Raw genomic sequence first — 18,905 nt, forward strand, 5'->3', positions numbered from 1 at the left:
GCTCAAGAGTTTGCTAATGTTTCTTCAGCAAACTGTGGATTTACTTCACAAATATTACAACCAACAGTGGAGACGCATCATATACATCATAAAATCGTCACTTCCCTACAGGTACTGTTTACTAACAAGGTGACAGCGCCAACTACTGGCCTGGCCTGGCATACGTAATACAGCATTTTTGGCCGTTTTCGTGGATATGTGTATACTTTTCCATTTTTGACTACACCTTTGTCGTGTAAACGTAGCCTAAAACAGTGATTCTCAATCAGGGAGTCGGGGCACACGGGGGCCCCAGGGGGCCACAGGGTGACTTTAAAGTATTTAAATAAAAAAAATACTAATATGTTAAAATAATCTTAATTGAAATGGAAATGGAAACTGAAGTCACATTTTTATTTGTTTATTTTCCCTCACTAAATATTGTTTTTTAATTTAATTTTTTAATTAATATAATATATTTTCTAATATATTATTATATTAATTTGTTTATTTTATATTTATTTGTATATTTTACATTATTTTGAAGGTGGGGGGCTTTTAAAAAGTTTGAGAACCACTGCTTTAAAACCTTGATTTTGCTTGAGAAACGTCACGTTTTTCACACAAAGAGTTTCGTATGACAAACCGAACAGTACGGCTTCCCTGCCTGCTCCTTAAACACTCCCTGACTCAGTTGCCGAAGGCAGAACGCACACACAAAGTGTTCAGGGTGAAACTTGCGGTCCAGAGCAGCGATGCAGCGACCCGAGATGGGCTCTCCACAGGTCCCACACAGAGTGCCCTGTCTGGAGTGATAGTGCAGGGAACAGAGGGGCCGACCATTCAATTCGAGGAAGCAACCGTCTGTAAAAGGCTTCAGGCAGTCCTGGAAAGAGATGCAGAAAGAGGGTATTAAAGAAACGTTTAATGAAGAAGAATGTTCTGGAGTGATAGATTAGCCAGGTGAAGAATTTACCTTTGAAGCTCACACAATAGTACAGACTGACTGACTCCATATTCCTTATTTATAAGGAGTGAGTCACATGACTGTATTGCATTCCAGCCTTCAACGCCACTAATTCACTCACCGCACAGACAAAGCAGTCAGGGTGCCAGGTTCCATTGGCTGCAGACAGATAGTTCTCCTTCACTGGCTCTCCACAGCCAGAGCATTTGGGTGCAAAGAGGCGGTAGAAATCCCTAGAGCAATATGGTTTACCATCTCTCTCCATAAACCCTGGAAAAGACAGATTCATTCAGTACAAACGATCATTTCTCAAATGACGACCAGATCTGCTGACGCACAGAATGCAGTGTGGGATGTTCTTGGCATTCGTGTGGTGATAAATTGTTTTAGTTTAATTGATAAATCTGCAGTTGTCTCACCATCAGGTCCAAATAGATCTCCACAGTGGCTGCAGAAAAAATGTTCTGGGTGCCATGTTTGATCCATTGCTGTTAGAATGTTCTGTGCAAAACACAATACATGATCACCTGCTTGATTGGCTAGAATAATTCATTTGTTTGGGAAGTGAAAGAGTTGAAAATCACATTCCACATTTATTTATTTAAGTTAGTATTGCATTTTATTGCTATTTAAATATAGACTCTAATTAGTTTAGTTGTTGTGTCTAGCAGTAGTTCTCAGCTGGTTGAGGTCCAAAAATGAGTCGTATACAGCAGGGGAAAAATATTGTCAGGGTTTTGCCCTGACACTCTGGTTGTCTGGTGTTTTGTTTCTTGTCTATCGCTGTGTCTCATTTAGAAGGCTGTGTCCTCCGGAGGTCGCATTCGAAGGCTGCATACGTCATCGAGGCTGTCTCATTTCAGAAAAGCAAGTAGGACACTTCGAATGCGACCTTCTTTCACAGGAATTCGGAGGATGCATGAGGTGTATCCTTCGCTGCTACAGATAACCCACAATTCTTTGCGTCGCCGTGAACAACCGTTGTTAATTTGAAAAATGGCGGCGCCGGCAGATGTAACGTACACACAAGCGCAGATGTGGTGTTTACAACTTACCTTAATTCGCCTCGGTCAAAACGGATAAACTTTGTTTTTAATAACCTCCTCCTTTTTTTCTCTAATAGATGCCTGCTGTATGTAGGCTGCAGCTCCTCAAACATTGAACAAAATAAAACAAGTAAAAGCATTTTTTTTTCAAATTACTTTCCAAATTTAGAAATAATTTTCCTTCATTTAAGTAGTGTGAGAGCGCAACGATGCTCTAAATGTGTTGGCATAGCAACGCGATACTTCCGGTTTCCTTTTCCGCCTGTCCTACGAAGGACGTCTCGTTTTAATCCTAGGTTGAGGACACTTCGTACATGCATCCTACAGAGGATGCGACCTCCAGAGGATTCGACCTCCGGAGGGTGCAGCCTTCTAAATGAGACACAGCTTATGTTGTCTTGTGTCAGCACATTGCCTAGTTGATTGTATTTCTCAGCCATGTGCTTCTTTAGCCCCGCCTCCTGGTTTCCTCATTACCACACCCTCTTGTTAGCCCACATTGAGTCCTTGTTAGTGTAATTGCTCTCACCTGTTCCTCATGTGTTTTCCTCCCTATTTATAGTGCCCCTTGCCTTATTGTCTTTGCTGGTTTGGGGTCATTCTTTTCCTCACTGTGTTTGTCGCTGTTGCTGTCTGTGGATGTGGCTGATTATGTGTTCCTGTCTGTTTGCTCTTGTGCGCTAGTCTGGTCTCTTGTAATTCTATGTTCTTGTCTTGCTCCTTGTTTTTGGATGTGGTCTGTTTTTGTCTTTTTGCTTTTATTTTAGTATTCATTTACTTCTCTTAGTCCTGATTTTTTTGTTCATTTTTTTTATTTTATTTTTGGTTGATATTTAGTTATTTGTGTTGGTTCATTTTTTTTAATTAGTCCTTTTGTTTATTCTCTTGCCTGTCTTGGAGTAATTTGTGTTCCTGTGGAGCTATGTTTTGTCTTGTTGTGGTGTTAGAGGTCCTGTCCTGACCTGTTCCTGTCCACTGGTTCCCTTGCCTGGTGTCTGGGGTGCTTCAGCATTTATGGTCAAGAAGTATCTGAGCTCAGCTGTCTGGTGCCTTGCTCTGGTCCCTCCACCGGCCTGGTCTTGCCGCCTCTGCTGCTATAGTACTCTGCCAGTTCATGTCTGAGGCTGTTCCAGTGGCCTTCCCTAGCCATCTCGGTTTGTGTTCCTGTTGTGGTATCACCTGTGCATCTCACTACCCTTTTGTATTGATCTGTTTAGTCAATAAACCCTTGTTACTCTCACTGCAATTGGGTCCTCCTTCCAGATCCCTGACAGTGTGTATATATAATAAACAAAATCACTAACAGTAGCATACATTCAGACAAGAGTCAAATATATTTATATATTATCTGTTCCTGTCCACTGGTTCCCTTGCCTGGTGTCTGGGGTGCTTCAGCGTTTATGGTCAAGAAGTATCTGAGCTCCGCTGTCTGGTGCCTTGCTCTGGTCCCTCCACTGGCCTGGTCTTGCCGCCTCTGCTGCTATAGTACTCTGCCAGTTCATGTCTGAGGCTGTTCCAGTGGCCTTCCCTAGCCATCTCGGTTTGTGTTCCTGTTGTGGTATCACCTGTGCATCTCACTACCCTTTTGTATTGATCTGTTTAGTCAATAAACCCTTGTTACTCTCACTGCAATTGGGTCCTCCTTCCAGATCCCTGACAAATATAATAGTACTAGTACTGTAAATAGAGACTGAGATGGCAGGTCACCTGAGTAATAGGACCCTTGCAGTAACCGCAGTGAGGGGAGAAGAGGTTCTGGTAGTCTCTCTCACAGTACGGCTTGCTGTCTCTCTCAAAGAAGCCACATGTGCCCAGTTCCTCCCTGCAGGCCGTGCACACAAAGTGTTCTGGATGCCACATATGTAATAAAAACTATTTTATTTTTAGAATAAAAAAAAATTGTAAATATGATTTTAATAAAGAATGGTGTGTGTATAAACATTTAGGTTATTAATTGTTTACTTATAATGCTATAATAATTCATAATCTGGTTTACTAGAATTTGTTATAATTCACAATTACTTCTGTTACTGTAAATAGAGACTGAGATGGCAGGTCACCTGAGTAATAGGACCCTTGCAGTAACCGCAGCGAGGGGAGAAGAGGTTCTGGTAGTCTCTCTCACAGTACGGCTTGCTGTCTCTCTCAAAGAAGCCACATGTGCCCAGTTCCTCCCTGCAGGCCGTGCACACAAAGTGTTCTGGATGCCACACCTGACCCAAAGCTGTGATCATCTGCAGTTTGGAATACAGGACGACATGTTTATTAGTACAGAAAACTTAGTAATTTGCAGGTTTGTTGTCTGCCCCTTGGTAGTACCTTCCCAGCTATACACTTGCCACAAGAAGCACAGTGGCCTTTGGCAGCTGTGCGGACCCCCATTTTCTCCATGTCTGAGCTGAGAGAGCCCAGCAAGTCATCTATAGCATCCACATTCTTGGATAGTTTCTCTGACAGGGGAGGATGCTGTGGTTTCTTAGCCTCTTTTTGCATTCCACTATCACTTTCTTTAGTTTCCTCAGGTTTTTTGTCTTTCATTGACTTGTGAGCCATTGGAGGTGGGTTTGATGTGGGTTCTGAAACCTATACAAAAAGCATTTTTGGACAATTTGAATGACTTTTCTTTCAGTAATTGACACGGGGGGCATAAATTAGGAACCTTTATATGCTTATACTGCCCTCTGCTGGTGATACTCATAATGTGCAATAGTGATTTAACATACAGCAGCTGATGCATGTTTCGCTCACCTCCAGGCCTAGCCCTAGCAGCTCATTCATGATGGATTCGAGCTCTCGTGTAGCTGTGCCGGGACTCATCACTCCGGCCTCCACGGGGACTGGAACCACACTAGAAAAAGATGATTCTTCTTATTGAACTGCTGAACCTCCAAGGACACAAAGTATGCCAAAAGGTATTTTATAAATAAGATACGTCAATGGACAGGCTCTTTCTACTCCAGACTTTGGAGGGAGGTGGGTATACCTGTAGGGATTACTTGTATTTCCTGGACCAGCAACAAATCTAGAGGATTCAGTCTGCAATGGGAGGAGAAAGACATAAGAATGGCTCAGTTTGGGACTAAATACTGTAGATATTTAATAGTTCAAAGTTTGGGGTCGGTAAGATGTTATTTTTTAAAGAAGTTCATATTTTAATTCAGCAAGGATGCATTAGATTGATCCAAAGTGACAGCAAAATAATGTTATATCAAATAAATACTACTTTTGAACCTTCGATTCATCAAAGAATCCTGAAAAAATGCATCATGGTTTCCACAAAAATGAGGCAGCACAACTGTTTTCAGCATTGATGATAATCAGATTCTTGAGCAACAAATCAGCATTTTAGAATGATTTCTGAAGGATCATGTGACACTGAAGACTGGCGTAAAGACTACTGAAAATTCAGCTTTGTTGTCACAAGAATAACTTATACTTCAAAATATATTCAAAGTTATATAAAATTGTAATAATATGAGCATAAGAGACATCTTACCAGCCCCAAACTGTTTTCGAAATTGTAATGCTTTTCAAGTTCTTGTTTAAAATCAATTTGAAAATGAATTGGCCTGAAATGTAATTACTTGTTCAAGCTGAGTTGTGTTGTTACTTTTAACCGAGGCTCCCAGTTGGAGAGTTTTGGGTGGAATGGGTGCAGGAACAGTTGAAGTCTGGGTGGAGTTCTGAGCCAACTCCTCTAAAAGCATGTCTGCAATATCAAATTCACACATGTGAAACACCTGCACTGAAATCAGTGAACACTGAACACAAACTTTGACACATACACTGACCAAAAAATAAATAAAAATACTGCACTGAAGTAATCATGGTTATGATTGAACTAAAGGAAAGCCACTGTACATTAGCAATCCGTGCCATTTCCTGAGGAAGTGAAAAGACACGTCGCTGTCATCGCAACGGATGCAGAACATAAAATAACAAACACATGAATTTCAAACTTTTGCCACGCTTTTTGCTGACATAGAAATATAGACATGGGTTATCTGACTCACTTCTGTCAAAATACCAAGAAAAATGGGAGCTTAAAAAAAATCCTTCACAAGAACATCAATTTATTCTTAAGAGTGACAGGAGTCATTACTTTTGACATGCAGAGAAGAAAAATAAATCCTTAGTATACCAAAGTGCTACCAGCAAAAAAATGTATAATATAAATGTGTGTGTGTATATATATATATATATATATTGGATGACAACACTTCAAACTGTCTCTTAGAATGGCTTGGGTATAAACCTATATTCAAACCTGTTACATCCTGTTACATCTTCAGGGACTCTACACTGATGCTGTTGTTTGGTTCAGCAGCATCAGTGTCGAAACTGATAATGCACTGGTCGCATTGAAATGTGTGGCATGCTGATGAGTGTTTTAGTCCAATATGAGTAAACCATTGAAACAGTCACAGAAAAATTCTCATACCAAAAATACCTCCTTGCATTTATAGGTCACAGTCTAAATGAGACTACCAGAGAATTGTAGTAAAATGATAGAAAATAAAGATAATCATCTCAGTCTTTGGATTACAAATATGTTTACACTGATTAAGACTATTGTTATTGTTATTAAGACTATTGTTAACGACATAGAATAGACATATAGTTGAACAACTCACCGAGTTCGTCCATTGTGGTCTGGGCTGTGAGATGAGAGGTAAGCAGTGTGCGTTGTGTGTTTCTAGTGATGTGTGGTAGGGTGATCTGATGCATGCAGCTGTGGGTTGAGCCCAGTCTCACATGTCAAACTGATGTTGCTTCCTTTTTGAGTTCTCGTCGTTACACTCCTTATCTCATGTCTTTCACCCCGTTGCATTTTTGCTACCGTTTGCTAACAGGAACTTTGAATGTTTTTAGTGGCTGTGTGGGCCCTATTATAGAAATTAGATGAGAGTGTGTACCCATTTATTCAAATACTTTAATTTTATTACTATTATTAGCCTAGTTGTAGTAGTAATAAATGTAGTGGTATTACAAAACCAAGTGTACTTAGTCTATATTTCAGAAAATTATTGAAGATGTTAAATGTGTAAATTATAGGCTATTGAAATCATGACACACAGTGTATTAAGGTAGTTTGCTTAAGAAATGTAAACAATGTGCATATTAATAAATTCTGTTATTTTGTTTGCACAACTAAACTTCTTAGAAATAACTTAGATCAAGCCTTTTAATGCTTAAAACACTGAATTATTATATAAAATGATAATATCGCGCAGATGTTTGTTTTCGGACTACATTTCCCATAGACCCTAGCTGTGCCGCGAAGACTTCTGGGATAGGAAACTTCCGATTTGCTTTCTGTTTCTGCAGCTCACTTGACATAATACTCTGGAAGTGATGACATATTTCACATAATCGCACTGAGAACATGAATTCAGCCAATATTCATAATTTTCTGTGTAGCACCTTTTTCAACGCGAGATATTTTTAATGCTTTTTATACAGAATTTAGCGATAGACTGAGTTGATCGACTGAGCGGGTCCTCCTTAAAAGGGCAACAGTTTGAGCAAGTGGGCCCCGCAAACACGATCGCTCAGGGTCTTAACTAATGTATGTCAGTGGTTTCTTTCCTGCTACTTACAAGTTGTCAGCTTAAGACATATTATGCTCATACATAAATTGAGGCGTGAGAGCAGCTGCTGGTGGCACTTTCCATGAACAGAGTGCAAATTTTTAAATGTGTGTTTTCCAACAAAACATTTAATGTTTCATAACATAATAGTCAACCTCGACTCAATATCAATTAGATTTTATATGAACCGTTTTATATTCTATTCATTTTCTATGAAAAAAATACAGAAAACTATGTCTAAATGATATGGATTCAATGTATTAGTCATAATGAGTATAATACAGCCATAATAGTCATAATACAGTAGTCATAATGGATTAATATTAATAAATTAGTATGGTAGCCCTTTATTTATGCAGTTGTGCTGTAACTAATTAAAACCATTACAGTGCTCTTTCAATACCTTTTGCGAATGTGACATTTTGGAAACCAATGATTGCCATTTATTAAACAATTCATCTGTCTGATGATTTCAATCCACATTTGTACTACAGCAACGGACATACAAACCTCTCATTATCATCACCTGATTTTTCTCTCCATCTTCAGTGTCGTTTGAGTGGCAGTGTAATGTCATCCTCTAAAGACACTCAGCGCAGTCAGCGGCGAAGGGAGCTAGATGCCCGCAGGAGTAAGTCTCGCGTGCGGCTGGGCTCGTGTCTGCAGAGCTGGGGTCAGCTCAAAGAGAAACTGGGCTTCTCTCATCACTCAGAGCTCGCTCAGCATCTGCTGGAGAGGTATAATACAGTCATCCTGTTCTGCAGAGAGATACAGTTACCCTTAGACCCACTAGATGACAGTTCGCTGGATGCGCGCTCTAGAATTCCTGTTGAATTGCATCTGCAGTTGTTGATTCTGGCTTTGAAGATGAGACTCAGATTTTTTTCCAGTTCTGATCCAACTCCAAATCATACAGGGAAAAGACAGGAATTATGAGTGAGCTTAAAATAAATTATAGACAGAAAAGCACAGATGAACTTGTGGTTGATGGAGTTCTAAACATATTGAGGTTTGGCTAACAGCCAGGTCTTTTAGTGGTGTGTGAAGCATTACAGATAAAATGTGGTCTAACTGACAATGACATATGCTTTATGTTTTGCAGCTATGCTTCAAGAGTTTGTATCAAGTGCTCAGGTAAACCCCAGATTCCCTCCTTAAAGGCATAGCACACCAACAAAAAACAAGGCTGACATAATTGATTCTATAATACTTTATCATTTATCAAGTATATTAACCTCTATGATTTCTTAAAAACGAAATAAAACATATTTTGTGTTGTTAAACATTCAAAAAAATCAAAACTTTCTTTCTTAGTGTTTTTGTCTTACATGTATTTGAAAATTCCTAAATAAAAATGCATTTATTTAAGAAGGAAAATTACTTAAGATATTGTTTTCAGAAAAATGTATTACATTAAGGGAGTTTATATATATATATATGTTAAATGTCTACTCTGGTTATACATTGGGCTTCTTTAGGTGATGGGAAAGGAGAGACAAGGACTTTGTCAACTACCAAGGAGTCTTTGCAGGAACTCATCCTGTTGGTCCACAACCATGGACAGACGTGCCCTCTTCCCCCTGTCCTGCATTCAGGCACTGTCAAAAAAACAACAGAGCGAGGTCAGAGCTCTCATGTAGCAGGGACAAGAGAAACTCATCTGAGGTGGACGTGTGTCTTAAATACACCTGCGAAAATGGACATCATTTTTTGTGGTCTCCTCTTAAGAAGGTAATGACATTGAAAAATCAAGGTGATAGAACTGCATTTAGCCCAAAGAGACTCAAACAACGAGGCAGGAGGCGGCTGAAGGAGACAGACATAGAAAGACAAGAAGTGGTGACTGGATTAAAGACCAGACAACAACAAGAAAATGCTGAAGTTACCACAAATGACACAGAACAGAAACACAAGACAAGGTCTGAAATGTTTAGGGAAAACAAGAATGCAGGTAACTGTTTTAAAGTATTTTTCTCAAAGAAATATGCTGTTTTTGTTATTCAAGGACTAACTACAACCATGTGTTAAGGTGTTACAATGACTCCTGGGACACAGGAAGGAAATTATATGGCTGTTTACTTTTTACATTCAGATCATGGGTATTTATCTTTGCATATTTGGTTGTTTAGTTGTATTTACAATATTTTGTTTCAGTTTTAAGTCTCTTTGATTTTTTTTCTGACTGTCAGATCCCCAGCAGACAGCGATGAGCTTACAGGAGATGGACCTGCAAGAGTTTCCATGAAAATGCTGAAGTTACCACAAATGACACAGAACAGAAACACAAGACAAGGTCTGAAATGTTTAGGGAAAACAAGAATGCAGGTGACTGTTTTAAAGTATTTTTCTCAAAGAAATATGCTGTTTTTGTTATTCAAGGACTTACTACAACCATGTGTTAAGGTGTTACAATGACTCCTGGGACACAGGAAGGAAATGATATGGCTGTTTACTTTTTACATTCAGATCATGGGTATTTATCTTTGCATATTTGGTTGTTTAGTTGTATTTACAATATTTTGTTTCAGTTTTAAGTCTCTTTGATTTTTTTTCTGACAGTCAGATCCCCAGCAGACAGCGATGAGCTTACAGGAGATGGACCTGCAAGAGTTTCCATTGAAAACCAAAGTCCCACCGATATGTATGTGCGCTATTCATTTGTACTGAAACACTTAATGACTGAAAAAGACATAAGTTAAATGAACTCTCTGTTTCCTAGCAATGAGGAAGTTGCAGTGCTGAATTTAACCAACAGAGGGACCCAGAGTAAAGCAGATCCTCCTGAGACACACAATGCCAACAAAAAGGCAGGAACTCTTAAAGGGTTAGTTCACCCAAAAATGAAAATTCTGTCATTAATTACTCACCCTTGTGTTGTTCGAAACCCGTAAGACCTTCGTTCATCTTCGGAACACAATTGAGATATTTTTGATTAAATTTGAGGGCTCTCTGACCCTCCCATAGACAGCAAGGTAACTACCACGTTCAAGGTCCAGAAAAGTACCAAGATGATCGACAAAGTAGTCTGTGTGACATCAGTGGTTCAACTGTAAAGTTACGAAGCTACGAGAATGCTTTTTTGCGCAAAGAAAACAAAAATAACAACTTTATTCCACATTTTCGTCTCTACTGCGTCACATGTGGAGTATCATGAGTATCGCGTCATGGTACTGTCGTGAACGTGCGTCCAAAGTGATGCAGTAGAGACAAAATTTGTTGAATAAAGTCATTATTTTAGTTTTCTTTGCGCAAAAAAGTATTATCGTAGCTTCGTAACTTTACAGTTGAACCACTGATGTCACACGGCCCTCAGATTTCATCAAAAATATCTTAAATTGTGTTCCGAAGTTGAACGAAGGTCTTACAGGTTTGGAACAACACGAGGGTGAGTAATTAATGACAGAATTTTCATCTTTGGGTGAACTAACCCTTTAAAAATATCAGGTGATTTGTCTAACAGCACATATTTCTGTATTTTGATTCTAAATAAGTTGAATGGAACCTGTACAAGTTCTGTACATTTTTCTCTCCAGGCCACAGTTACTGAAAGATGACGTGTCCCAGATGGGGGGCAAAAGAAAACGGTTTGTTCTTTAATTTGACCAAGATAAATATATTAGATTCATATATATTTTTAAACCAACCTATAGGTTTAAAAAAACATTTATATAGTATTTTATATTTATATAGTTTTTTATGTATAGATAGTTATGTATATTTTAAATATTAGAACATTTATTTATGTATTTGTTAATATTTCCATGGTTTTATTTTGAATGTCCTGTTGTATCATATGTTAACGTCATATTTAGATGATACTTATCTCTTGTGTTTACAGAAAATCAACATCCAAAGTCATTTTGCCTTGCGAGTTTGAAGGCTGCGATAAGATTTTCTCTAGTCTGCAATATCTAAATGTGAGTGCTGAGTCAGTATTGACATGTCCATGACACATTCATTAATCTTTACTGGACTAAAACAACTCTGAGAGAGAAGAACTCTAATTTCCATTATTCTGCACTGCTCCATAAGAAAAGTTTTATGGAAAAGCATCTCACAATCTGTTCTTCTCCACAGCATCACGTCAAGTACCAACATCTCCAGCGGAAGACCTTTATCTGCTCGCACCCCACCTGCAGCAAGTCATTCAGCTTTGAGAAGCATCTGAAGGAGCATGAGAAGTTACATAGTAGTGAGTTTTTATTCCATATGAATGATATTTGTGATAAATGTCATCCAGTGTACTTCTGGACAGGCACTATATGTTTGAGTATATGCATGCATTGATATGTTCAGACAGTATCTTAACATTAGTCTATTCAGGTAAAAATGAATATGGTAATTAAATTCTTCTAATCCAGTGGTTGTCAGCTTGTGGGATATAGGTCTGTTTTGCAGATAAACAACAATGCTGAATGCAATAATAGAATGAAAAAAAAGGTTTATTAACTTTTAAAAGAAAGAAGAAAACACTTCCCATGTCTTTTGTTGTTACTGCCTTACTGCCTTACTTTTGTTGTAAGGCGGGGTATCTAATCAGACTCTACTGCATTTTGACACAAATTCATCTATATTTCATTCAGTTAATTTGGTAGAAGATTAAAGAGGTGCCAAAATGGATAAGGTTAGGGATAGGCTTGGGTCAACAGTGTACTTAGATGTAATTACAGAAATTAATTACAGATGTAATTACCTTAAGGTATTTTAAAATATAAGTACGATATAAAAACATGTACTTACAAAATAAGCGCATTGTATCAAATGATTATTTTAAATGTTAGTACATCGTAGGTAGAGACACTTAATATAAAGTTGTTCCAAAAAATTTCCTCAAAAACAAGAAAATATAATAATGTAATGTTCAAGTTTTTCTTATTTAATATAACGTTAATACTATTAATGTTGTTGTTGTAATTGTTGGAATATTGTTAATTTTGTTGTCCAATGTAAAATCTGTTTCCGCAAGCAAAACCACTGGACAAGTACAGTAAATTAGTGTTTTTCATGCTGTGGTTCTCTCTTTATGATTATTTGTGTGTGTGAGATCAGAGAGACTATATCTGTGAGTTCTGTGCCCGGGCATTCCGAACCAGCAGTAACCTGATCATCCACCGCAGGATACACACCGGAGAGAAACCGCTGCAGTATGAGTTTCACCACACACACATGCACTAGGCCCTTTGTTTATACCAAAGCTTCTGTAACTCCCAAACTAATTTTTACATGAACATCCCATCAATATTTAACAGAACAACTATATTGCTCAAGGCTTTGCTACTACAATTTTCAGCTCCAGATATAACCCGCACCGTCTCTCTTTTTTAGGTGTGAGGTGTGTGGCTTTACCTGTCGACAGAAAGCCTCTCTGAATTGGCACATGCGAAAGCATAATGCTGAGCGCACCTACCAGTTCCCCTGTGAGATTTGCGGTCGGCGCTTTGAAAAGAGAGACAATGTCACGGCTCACCGTAGCAAGAGCCACCCAGACTATAATACACCCACTCCGGAACTGACTCTTCCCCTTCCTCTGTCTGACCCACTCCCACATCCCTCGGGGCACAGCGGATCTTCCCCTTCTGCTTCCAAGAATCACACTGCTGTAGAATAACATTTGTTATGTAGTGTTTTGATTAAATATGAAACAATTTGTGCATCCTTGACCTTGAGCAAACTCTGCTGTGTGGCTAATTGGTATTAATAAAGAAAGCTGAGAAATTACCATGTGATGCATATCTGAGACATTAATTCGTTTTTTGGTGGTTTTTAAAGTATAAATAGGTCTTGTTTTGCCATCATGCAGAGGCTGTATTTATGTAAAATGACCTAAATCAGCATACTAAGGTCAGTGTATTAATGAATAATAATTTAATATTATTAAATTTGTCATTAACTTATATCACACATTGCTCATGGGTAACTATGAGCCTTTAATAATATGGTCAATACCCATTAATTGTCAATGTATTGAAACTGCTTTTAAATTTTTGGCACATATAAATATGATTAACTGTGACATTGTGTCATTTCAATTATTGACTGAACTTGATATGTATAATTTTGTGATGGAATTGTGTGCTGCTTTTAAAAAACGTCAAAAATACATTTTTGCTCTTTTATTATTTTATTTGTATTTCTTTTTTTCCTGTGCAAATGCATAAATCGCAGTTATCAGAAACTATTTGATGCGCACTTTGCCAAATTTGCTTTTGTGCTGAGTTTTGTGGCCATTTGGACAGCGGTTTGTCTTCATGAATTTCGGAAAAGAAATGAATTTGCATACCTCACAATAATCGAACTCAAGGGTTCCCGCCTTTTGTAAAGGCTTACTTTGATTGACAAACACTTTATCCAATGACTCTTGTCTTTGGCAGGTAGGCGTTGCCTCATGAAATTGAACCATTATTCTATTGGCTAGGAAAAGCGGCTTTGGAAACGCAGTTGGCATGCCTACAAAGTTTTGCTCCGGCGACGCTTGAGTGACGGGAAAGGTGAACCAATAGGAGCACTGGTGGGTGGGGCTTTTCGAACACTGTCAACTATTCGTTCAAACCTTCTTACTCTCCGTAACACATTGAACGCGGCACGGTGGGAACAACTACCGGCGATAAAAATGAGCCACGTTGTTTTTACAGAAACCACAACCAGGTAACACACTTTTTTACGTTTCTATGCACAGTATGAAGTCATAGGTTATGCTGTTGAAACATTTTACCTGGAATGCAACATAATAGGCGTCCAGCAGTAGGCAGCGCATCGTGTGTGTCACTGACAGTGATGAGGCTGTCCCCAGCGGAGCAGCTCTGTTTCAGTGTGTCAGCATTGTGGAGCAAAAGGTTAATCATTTCGAACCAGATCAGTTTCAGTTTGGGCTGGTGGCGCATAGCATGTGTTGTGCTGTTTCCCATCAGTGCATATATTCCCTCTGTCTAGAACAAAGACTTTAGACACGGTGCTTTCTAGAAGGAAGTTGCTGTGACAGAATAATGATGGGCAAAGTACTGGAGATTTTGTGTCTTTTAGGTGGAATTTGGAAGTTGGATAGATTCATCTGTTTGTTAATTATATGTGTTTTATGCTATGTATTTTATCTTTTGCTTCAGGTCTTGCATTCGGTAAATGTATGTACAGTAATATGACATACCTAACTAGTATCTACATTTATGTTATTTGGCCTAATGCTTATTTTAAAGTATTAGTAAATAATCCACCGATGACTTGTTCTTATTAGTTTAACTAGCAACTATACATTTAGTTACTAGGACAGTATTTATTAAAATAGTGACTCTTCTAATCAATTCAGTTTGTCACTAGTACTTATTCATTACATACAGGTACTATTCTAGTAACAAATTCCACATTATCTTTGGTTCATTATTCACTTCAGATAAGTACTTTTTCCAGTTGCTGCTGGTACCTAATTTTACTAGTAGCTATTTATTTGGCACTAATACTTGAATCTGTCCCAGCTTTGTTTGCATTTATGTTTTAGATGCTAGTATTCATTTATGAGACACTTGTGTCTGTTCCAGTTGAATCTATAGAATAGTTAGTAAAACTGGAATAGGCAACAGCAACAGCAATAGGAAGTGCATAGATATTATATGAACCTAAAATTTCCATTCAGTGACTAATATGTTCAAATTGTAAATAGTAACAATAGAACAGTTATCCTGCTTGTGAAACTAAAACATGTAAAAAAATAAATAAATAACTGGACTACTTTCTAGTAACAAGTACTGGTACCGGTTAGTTTTAAGGAATACTTTTTAGAATGGCTTTTCTTTATATCCGTGTAGATTCACTAAGATTCTAAAAGCAGCTCTATTTAGACTGTCGAATTTCATGCCTTAAAGGACACATCGTTTGTTTTGCTAATTGTGTGGATGAATAATATCCCTGTCATTCTTAATGAAGTGGATCAGGAGAAATATCTCTAGAAGTGGCCAGTCGTCTGCTCGGAAGTGTGGCAGGTTATTTCTAGAAACACTTGGTGCACAGTGTCACATCCTGAGCTATATTGCCATGTGGTTGTAGATTTGTGGAGAATTGCTGCAGGCTAGTTTTTCATATTCGCACCACAAAGTCAAAAGAGTTTGCAAAGCTGAGTTGTTGTGCAACACAGATCCTGGGGCTCATATACACTGTATGTAACTTCACTGTGTGATTATGGGATCTCTTGCAGTGTGGTTTGTAAATGTGCGGCATGGTATTCCCACCTCATGATAAGAGTCTTGTGATGCAGATGCAGATTGTCCTTTGAGTGTGTGTCTTGACTTGTTCTTGTTTAGTCTATCCTTAAAAGAACCCAGAGATTCACAAAATTATAATCTGTAACTACAGTACACAAACATAACAATTAAGACGTACTTGAGGGCATTGAGATGTGGCTAAGATAGGAAAGAATGCAGGAGTGATTTTAAAAACAAATGAACAAACCATTCAACCTTCTGATTCTTGTAATGCAGATTCTCGTCAAATTGTGGTCTGTGAAAAATTCCAAGAGGTTCTCGAGTTAAGTGACCATTAACATTTTTTTCAAAAAATTGACAAAACAAAAATCACAAACATTGAATTAATAGACTGATTTATCAAATCATTATGAATTAAACTGATTGTTAACATAAATTTGATGACCAAGTGTTTCTGTTCAGTTATGTAACTGACAGTTATACATCAGTGTATGTTTTAGCTATTAAATACTCACCTCATTTTGCACTCATTAAGAAAAGAGAGCAAAGTCTAGTTGCAGTATTTTAAATTTCTGAGAAATAGGAAAAAATTATCAGAAGTTATGGATTAGTAAAAATGAGATAAACCCAAGATATTGGGTATGAAGTTGCATAATTGTATGCTAATTGTTTTGAGATTGTGGTTTCGCCCAGGTACGTGCCATTTCTTTTTTTTTTACATGAAGACCATCCTAATGCTATTTCAAGATTTCAGTGCACACATGTAGACATTATTAAATCAAACATGTGACTTTTGTTAGGGTCGTCAAATTGAAATTTTGATTATGTACCATGACTAGTCACATTATGCATTTTGACTTTGTCCAAAACTGTTAGTTTTTAACACTTCTAGCATTGCACTTATCTCAGAATAAAAGCTATCAACTTTTAAAGCCTGTTAGAAATTCAGCATCAGCATTGACTGCAAGGGATAAAAGGATTTTAATAGAAATTAAACTTATGATCTGTTTTTTTTAATAGTGTGTGATGACGTCTGAGTCTTGCAAACACAGTTTATTTTTTAGGCCAGGACTGAAGACTGATATTGCTGCATTTCCTCTGTATGCACGAGAGATATCATCCAGTGCTGCACTGCTCGCCAGTGCAAGCATGCATGCAGAATGCATTGTTTTTTGTTTTGTAGAGTAAGCTATTCTCTCTGTTAAAAGTTTCACACTGATTTTGGAGGCCATTTCATACATCCTGTACATCCTGTCTCACCTTATATAAAAGACTGATCAGAGCTCTGAACCCTGTAGTCATCTGGATAATTCTGAGTCTTACTGAAGTGAAGAGCTTTGAAAGGGCTCTACATCTCATCTCCAGCTTTTAGCTTCTTAATAGGTTAGCTTCGTCAGTTCATGCTGAAGTTAACAGTAGATACTTTGACCTCACACCGGGCCTGCTGAGTTGTAGTTAGTCTGGCACTTTTTTTTGGTCAAGGTTGATCCATTATCAGGCCCGAAAGAGTCGAAACACATGAAAGCCAGTGCGGTTTGAGATTAGAGGGATCATTCAGAAACACCCCTGACTCTGAAGACCTGCAGAGAAGGATAGAGAGAGGGAGGTGGGGGGTGCGCAGTACGTTGCATTTAAATTTGAATCGGCTTGCATTGGTCCTGTTGATTAGACTTCATCAGAGGGAACCTGCTGCATTAGCATGGACTCTCTCATTATCCGAGGAACATCATCTTATTTTAGCAGACCAAAAACCTGAAATTTCAAGGAGTCTGGTCCAGTCCTCCTGTCACTTGTTTTGTCATCCGCTGTTAACTAGTGGTCGTTAGCATCAGCATTGAAAGATTTGTAGTTGTGTGTCAGTGCTGCTGGCTCTCCTACATCCCTGCCAAGCAGGACAGCGCCTGTGGGCAAAGCTTGGCAGACCGTGGCAGATGGAGGATTTCTATCTGTTGGGCTGCCTAGAGGCACACAGAGCCAGGAGAAGGGAACGTGGCTCTGAGCCTAGCCCGATTGTGGGTCATTGTTACATGAATTGGATGTGGGACTTTTCCATAAGTATCAATTTGTGTCAGTTAGTTTATAATTAAATGTTTTAATAGAATAGTTCACCCAAAAATGAAAATGTCGTCATTTGATCATCCTCAACTCCTTGTTATTTTCTGAAACGCTTATTTGCTGAAACGCAAAAGGAGATCTTGGGGAGAATGGCTAAGATCCTTCCTTACAAGGAAAGTGAATGGTCATTTATACTGTTAAGCTTAAAAAAATATCATAAAAGAAGACCGTACAAATCAAATTACAAGTCTTCTGAAGTCATATGGTAGCTTTGTGTGAGGAACATACCCAAAATCACAAATGATGTATGCTGTAGTCAATAATGCACTGTAAAAATATCCTATTAAATTTGTTAAATAAAAGCATAACCTTATGGCTGCCAGAAACATATAGCCCTCTATTTCATCAAGTGATATAATGTTTAGAGCCCGACCGATATGGGTTTTTTGGAGGCCGATGCCGATACCGATATTAGGGAGTAAAAAAGACAGATACCGATATATCGACCGATATTCTTTATGTTTAGGCTATATTATAACACTTCCCATTCGTGTGTCCAAGCTTTTGACTGGTACTGTATATAGAATACAGTATCAAGCCTACACAAACAGAATATATATACATAAACACATTTTTTGCAATGATAACTCTAATGTGGTGATCAAACACTTATAATGATGTGACAAACATAGGCCTATGTAGTGGAGGCAGGGTATTTAACAATTTGACAATAAACTTTATTATTCAAAACAAGTCTGACATCAGTGCACTAATAACAGTAAACTTCACTTCACTTATTATAAATAACAACACAAATAGAACAAAATATATATAACTTGAATTAAGAAATTAAACAAGGTAACTGTGTAGGGCAAGCAATCTACTGCCAAACCAACAGGGGCAGGTTTATGCAGGAAGCACAGCTTTTCCAAATGTAAACATCTAAAATGAATAAGTAATAATAATTAATAATATATTTTTTTTTCACAAACTGTGTTGTGTATTTTCTGGTAATCAAATGAACATGCAGAACATTCGTATTTAAATAGTCTTTTTGCAGTTTAATATTCACAGACAC

The 18,905-nt window shown here is 38.0% G+C and overlaps 2 protein-coding genes across 2 annotated transcripts; one reads left to right on the plus strand and one right to left on the minus strand.

Annotated features, from left to right (window-relative positions):
- Positions 1-532: 532 nt before the first annotated feature.
- On the minus strand, positions 533-6,707 carry LOC107585869 (leupaxin-like). Its single transcript, XM_016273038.1, has 9 exons — positions 6,627-6,707; positions 5,577-5,701; positions 4,976-5,028; positions 4,741-4,840; positions 4,312-4,575; positions 4,053-4,226; positions 1,366-1,447; positions 1,068-1,216; positions 533-865 (listed from the first exon to the last, which is right to left on the minus strand). Exons 1-9 carry the CDS (start codon positions 6,637-6,639, stop codon positions 599-601), a joined length of 1,227 nt encoding a protein of 408 aa, XP_016128524.1. The 5' UTR covers positions 6,640-6,707; the 3' UTR covers positions 533-598.
- On the plus strand, positions 4,784-13,566 carry LOC107585870 (zinc finger protein 692-like). The gene is given in 13 exon segments (XM_016273039.1): positions 4,784-4,904; positions 8,133-8,320; positions 8,686-8,717; positions 9,062-9,238; positions 9,241-9,534; positions 9,987-10,056; positions 10,147-10,224; positions 10,303-10,407; positions 11,117-11,167; positions 11,422-11,500; positions 11,661-11,775; positions 12,628-12,727; positions 12,909-13,566. Coding segments are annotated over 13 exon segments (1,626 nt in total). The 5' UTR covers positions 4,784-4,850; the 3' UTR covers positions 13,192-13,566.
- Positions 13,567-18,905: the final 5,339 nt, after the last annotated feature.

The sequence above is a fragment of the Sinocyclocheilus grahami genome, unplaced genomic scaffold (assembly GCF_001515645.1).
Source record: "Sinocyclocheilus grahami isolate Dianchi unplaced genomic scaffold, SAMN03320097.WGS_v1.1 scaffold75.1, whole genome shotgun sequence".
Classification (NCBI taxonomy): domain Eukaryota; kingdom Metazoa; phylum Chordata; class Actinopteri; order Cypriniformes; family Cyprinidae; genus Sinocyclocheilus; species Sinocyclocheilus grahami.

Bases quoted from the DNA above. Each gene is read 5' to 3' on its own strand.
- LOC107585869 (XM_016273038.1), bottom strand. The intron at 5,029-5,576 runs GTAATTACATTT...CTCCCATTGCAG, and splicing joins ACACAACTCAGCTTGAACAA to ACTGAATCCTCTAGATTTGT. The intron at 4,841-4,975 runs GTATACCCACCT...ATCTTTTTCTAG, and splicing joins AATACAAGTAATCCCTACAG to TGTGGTTCCAGTCCCCGTGG.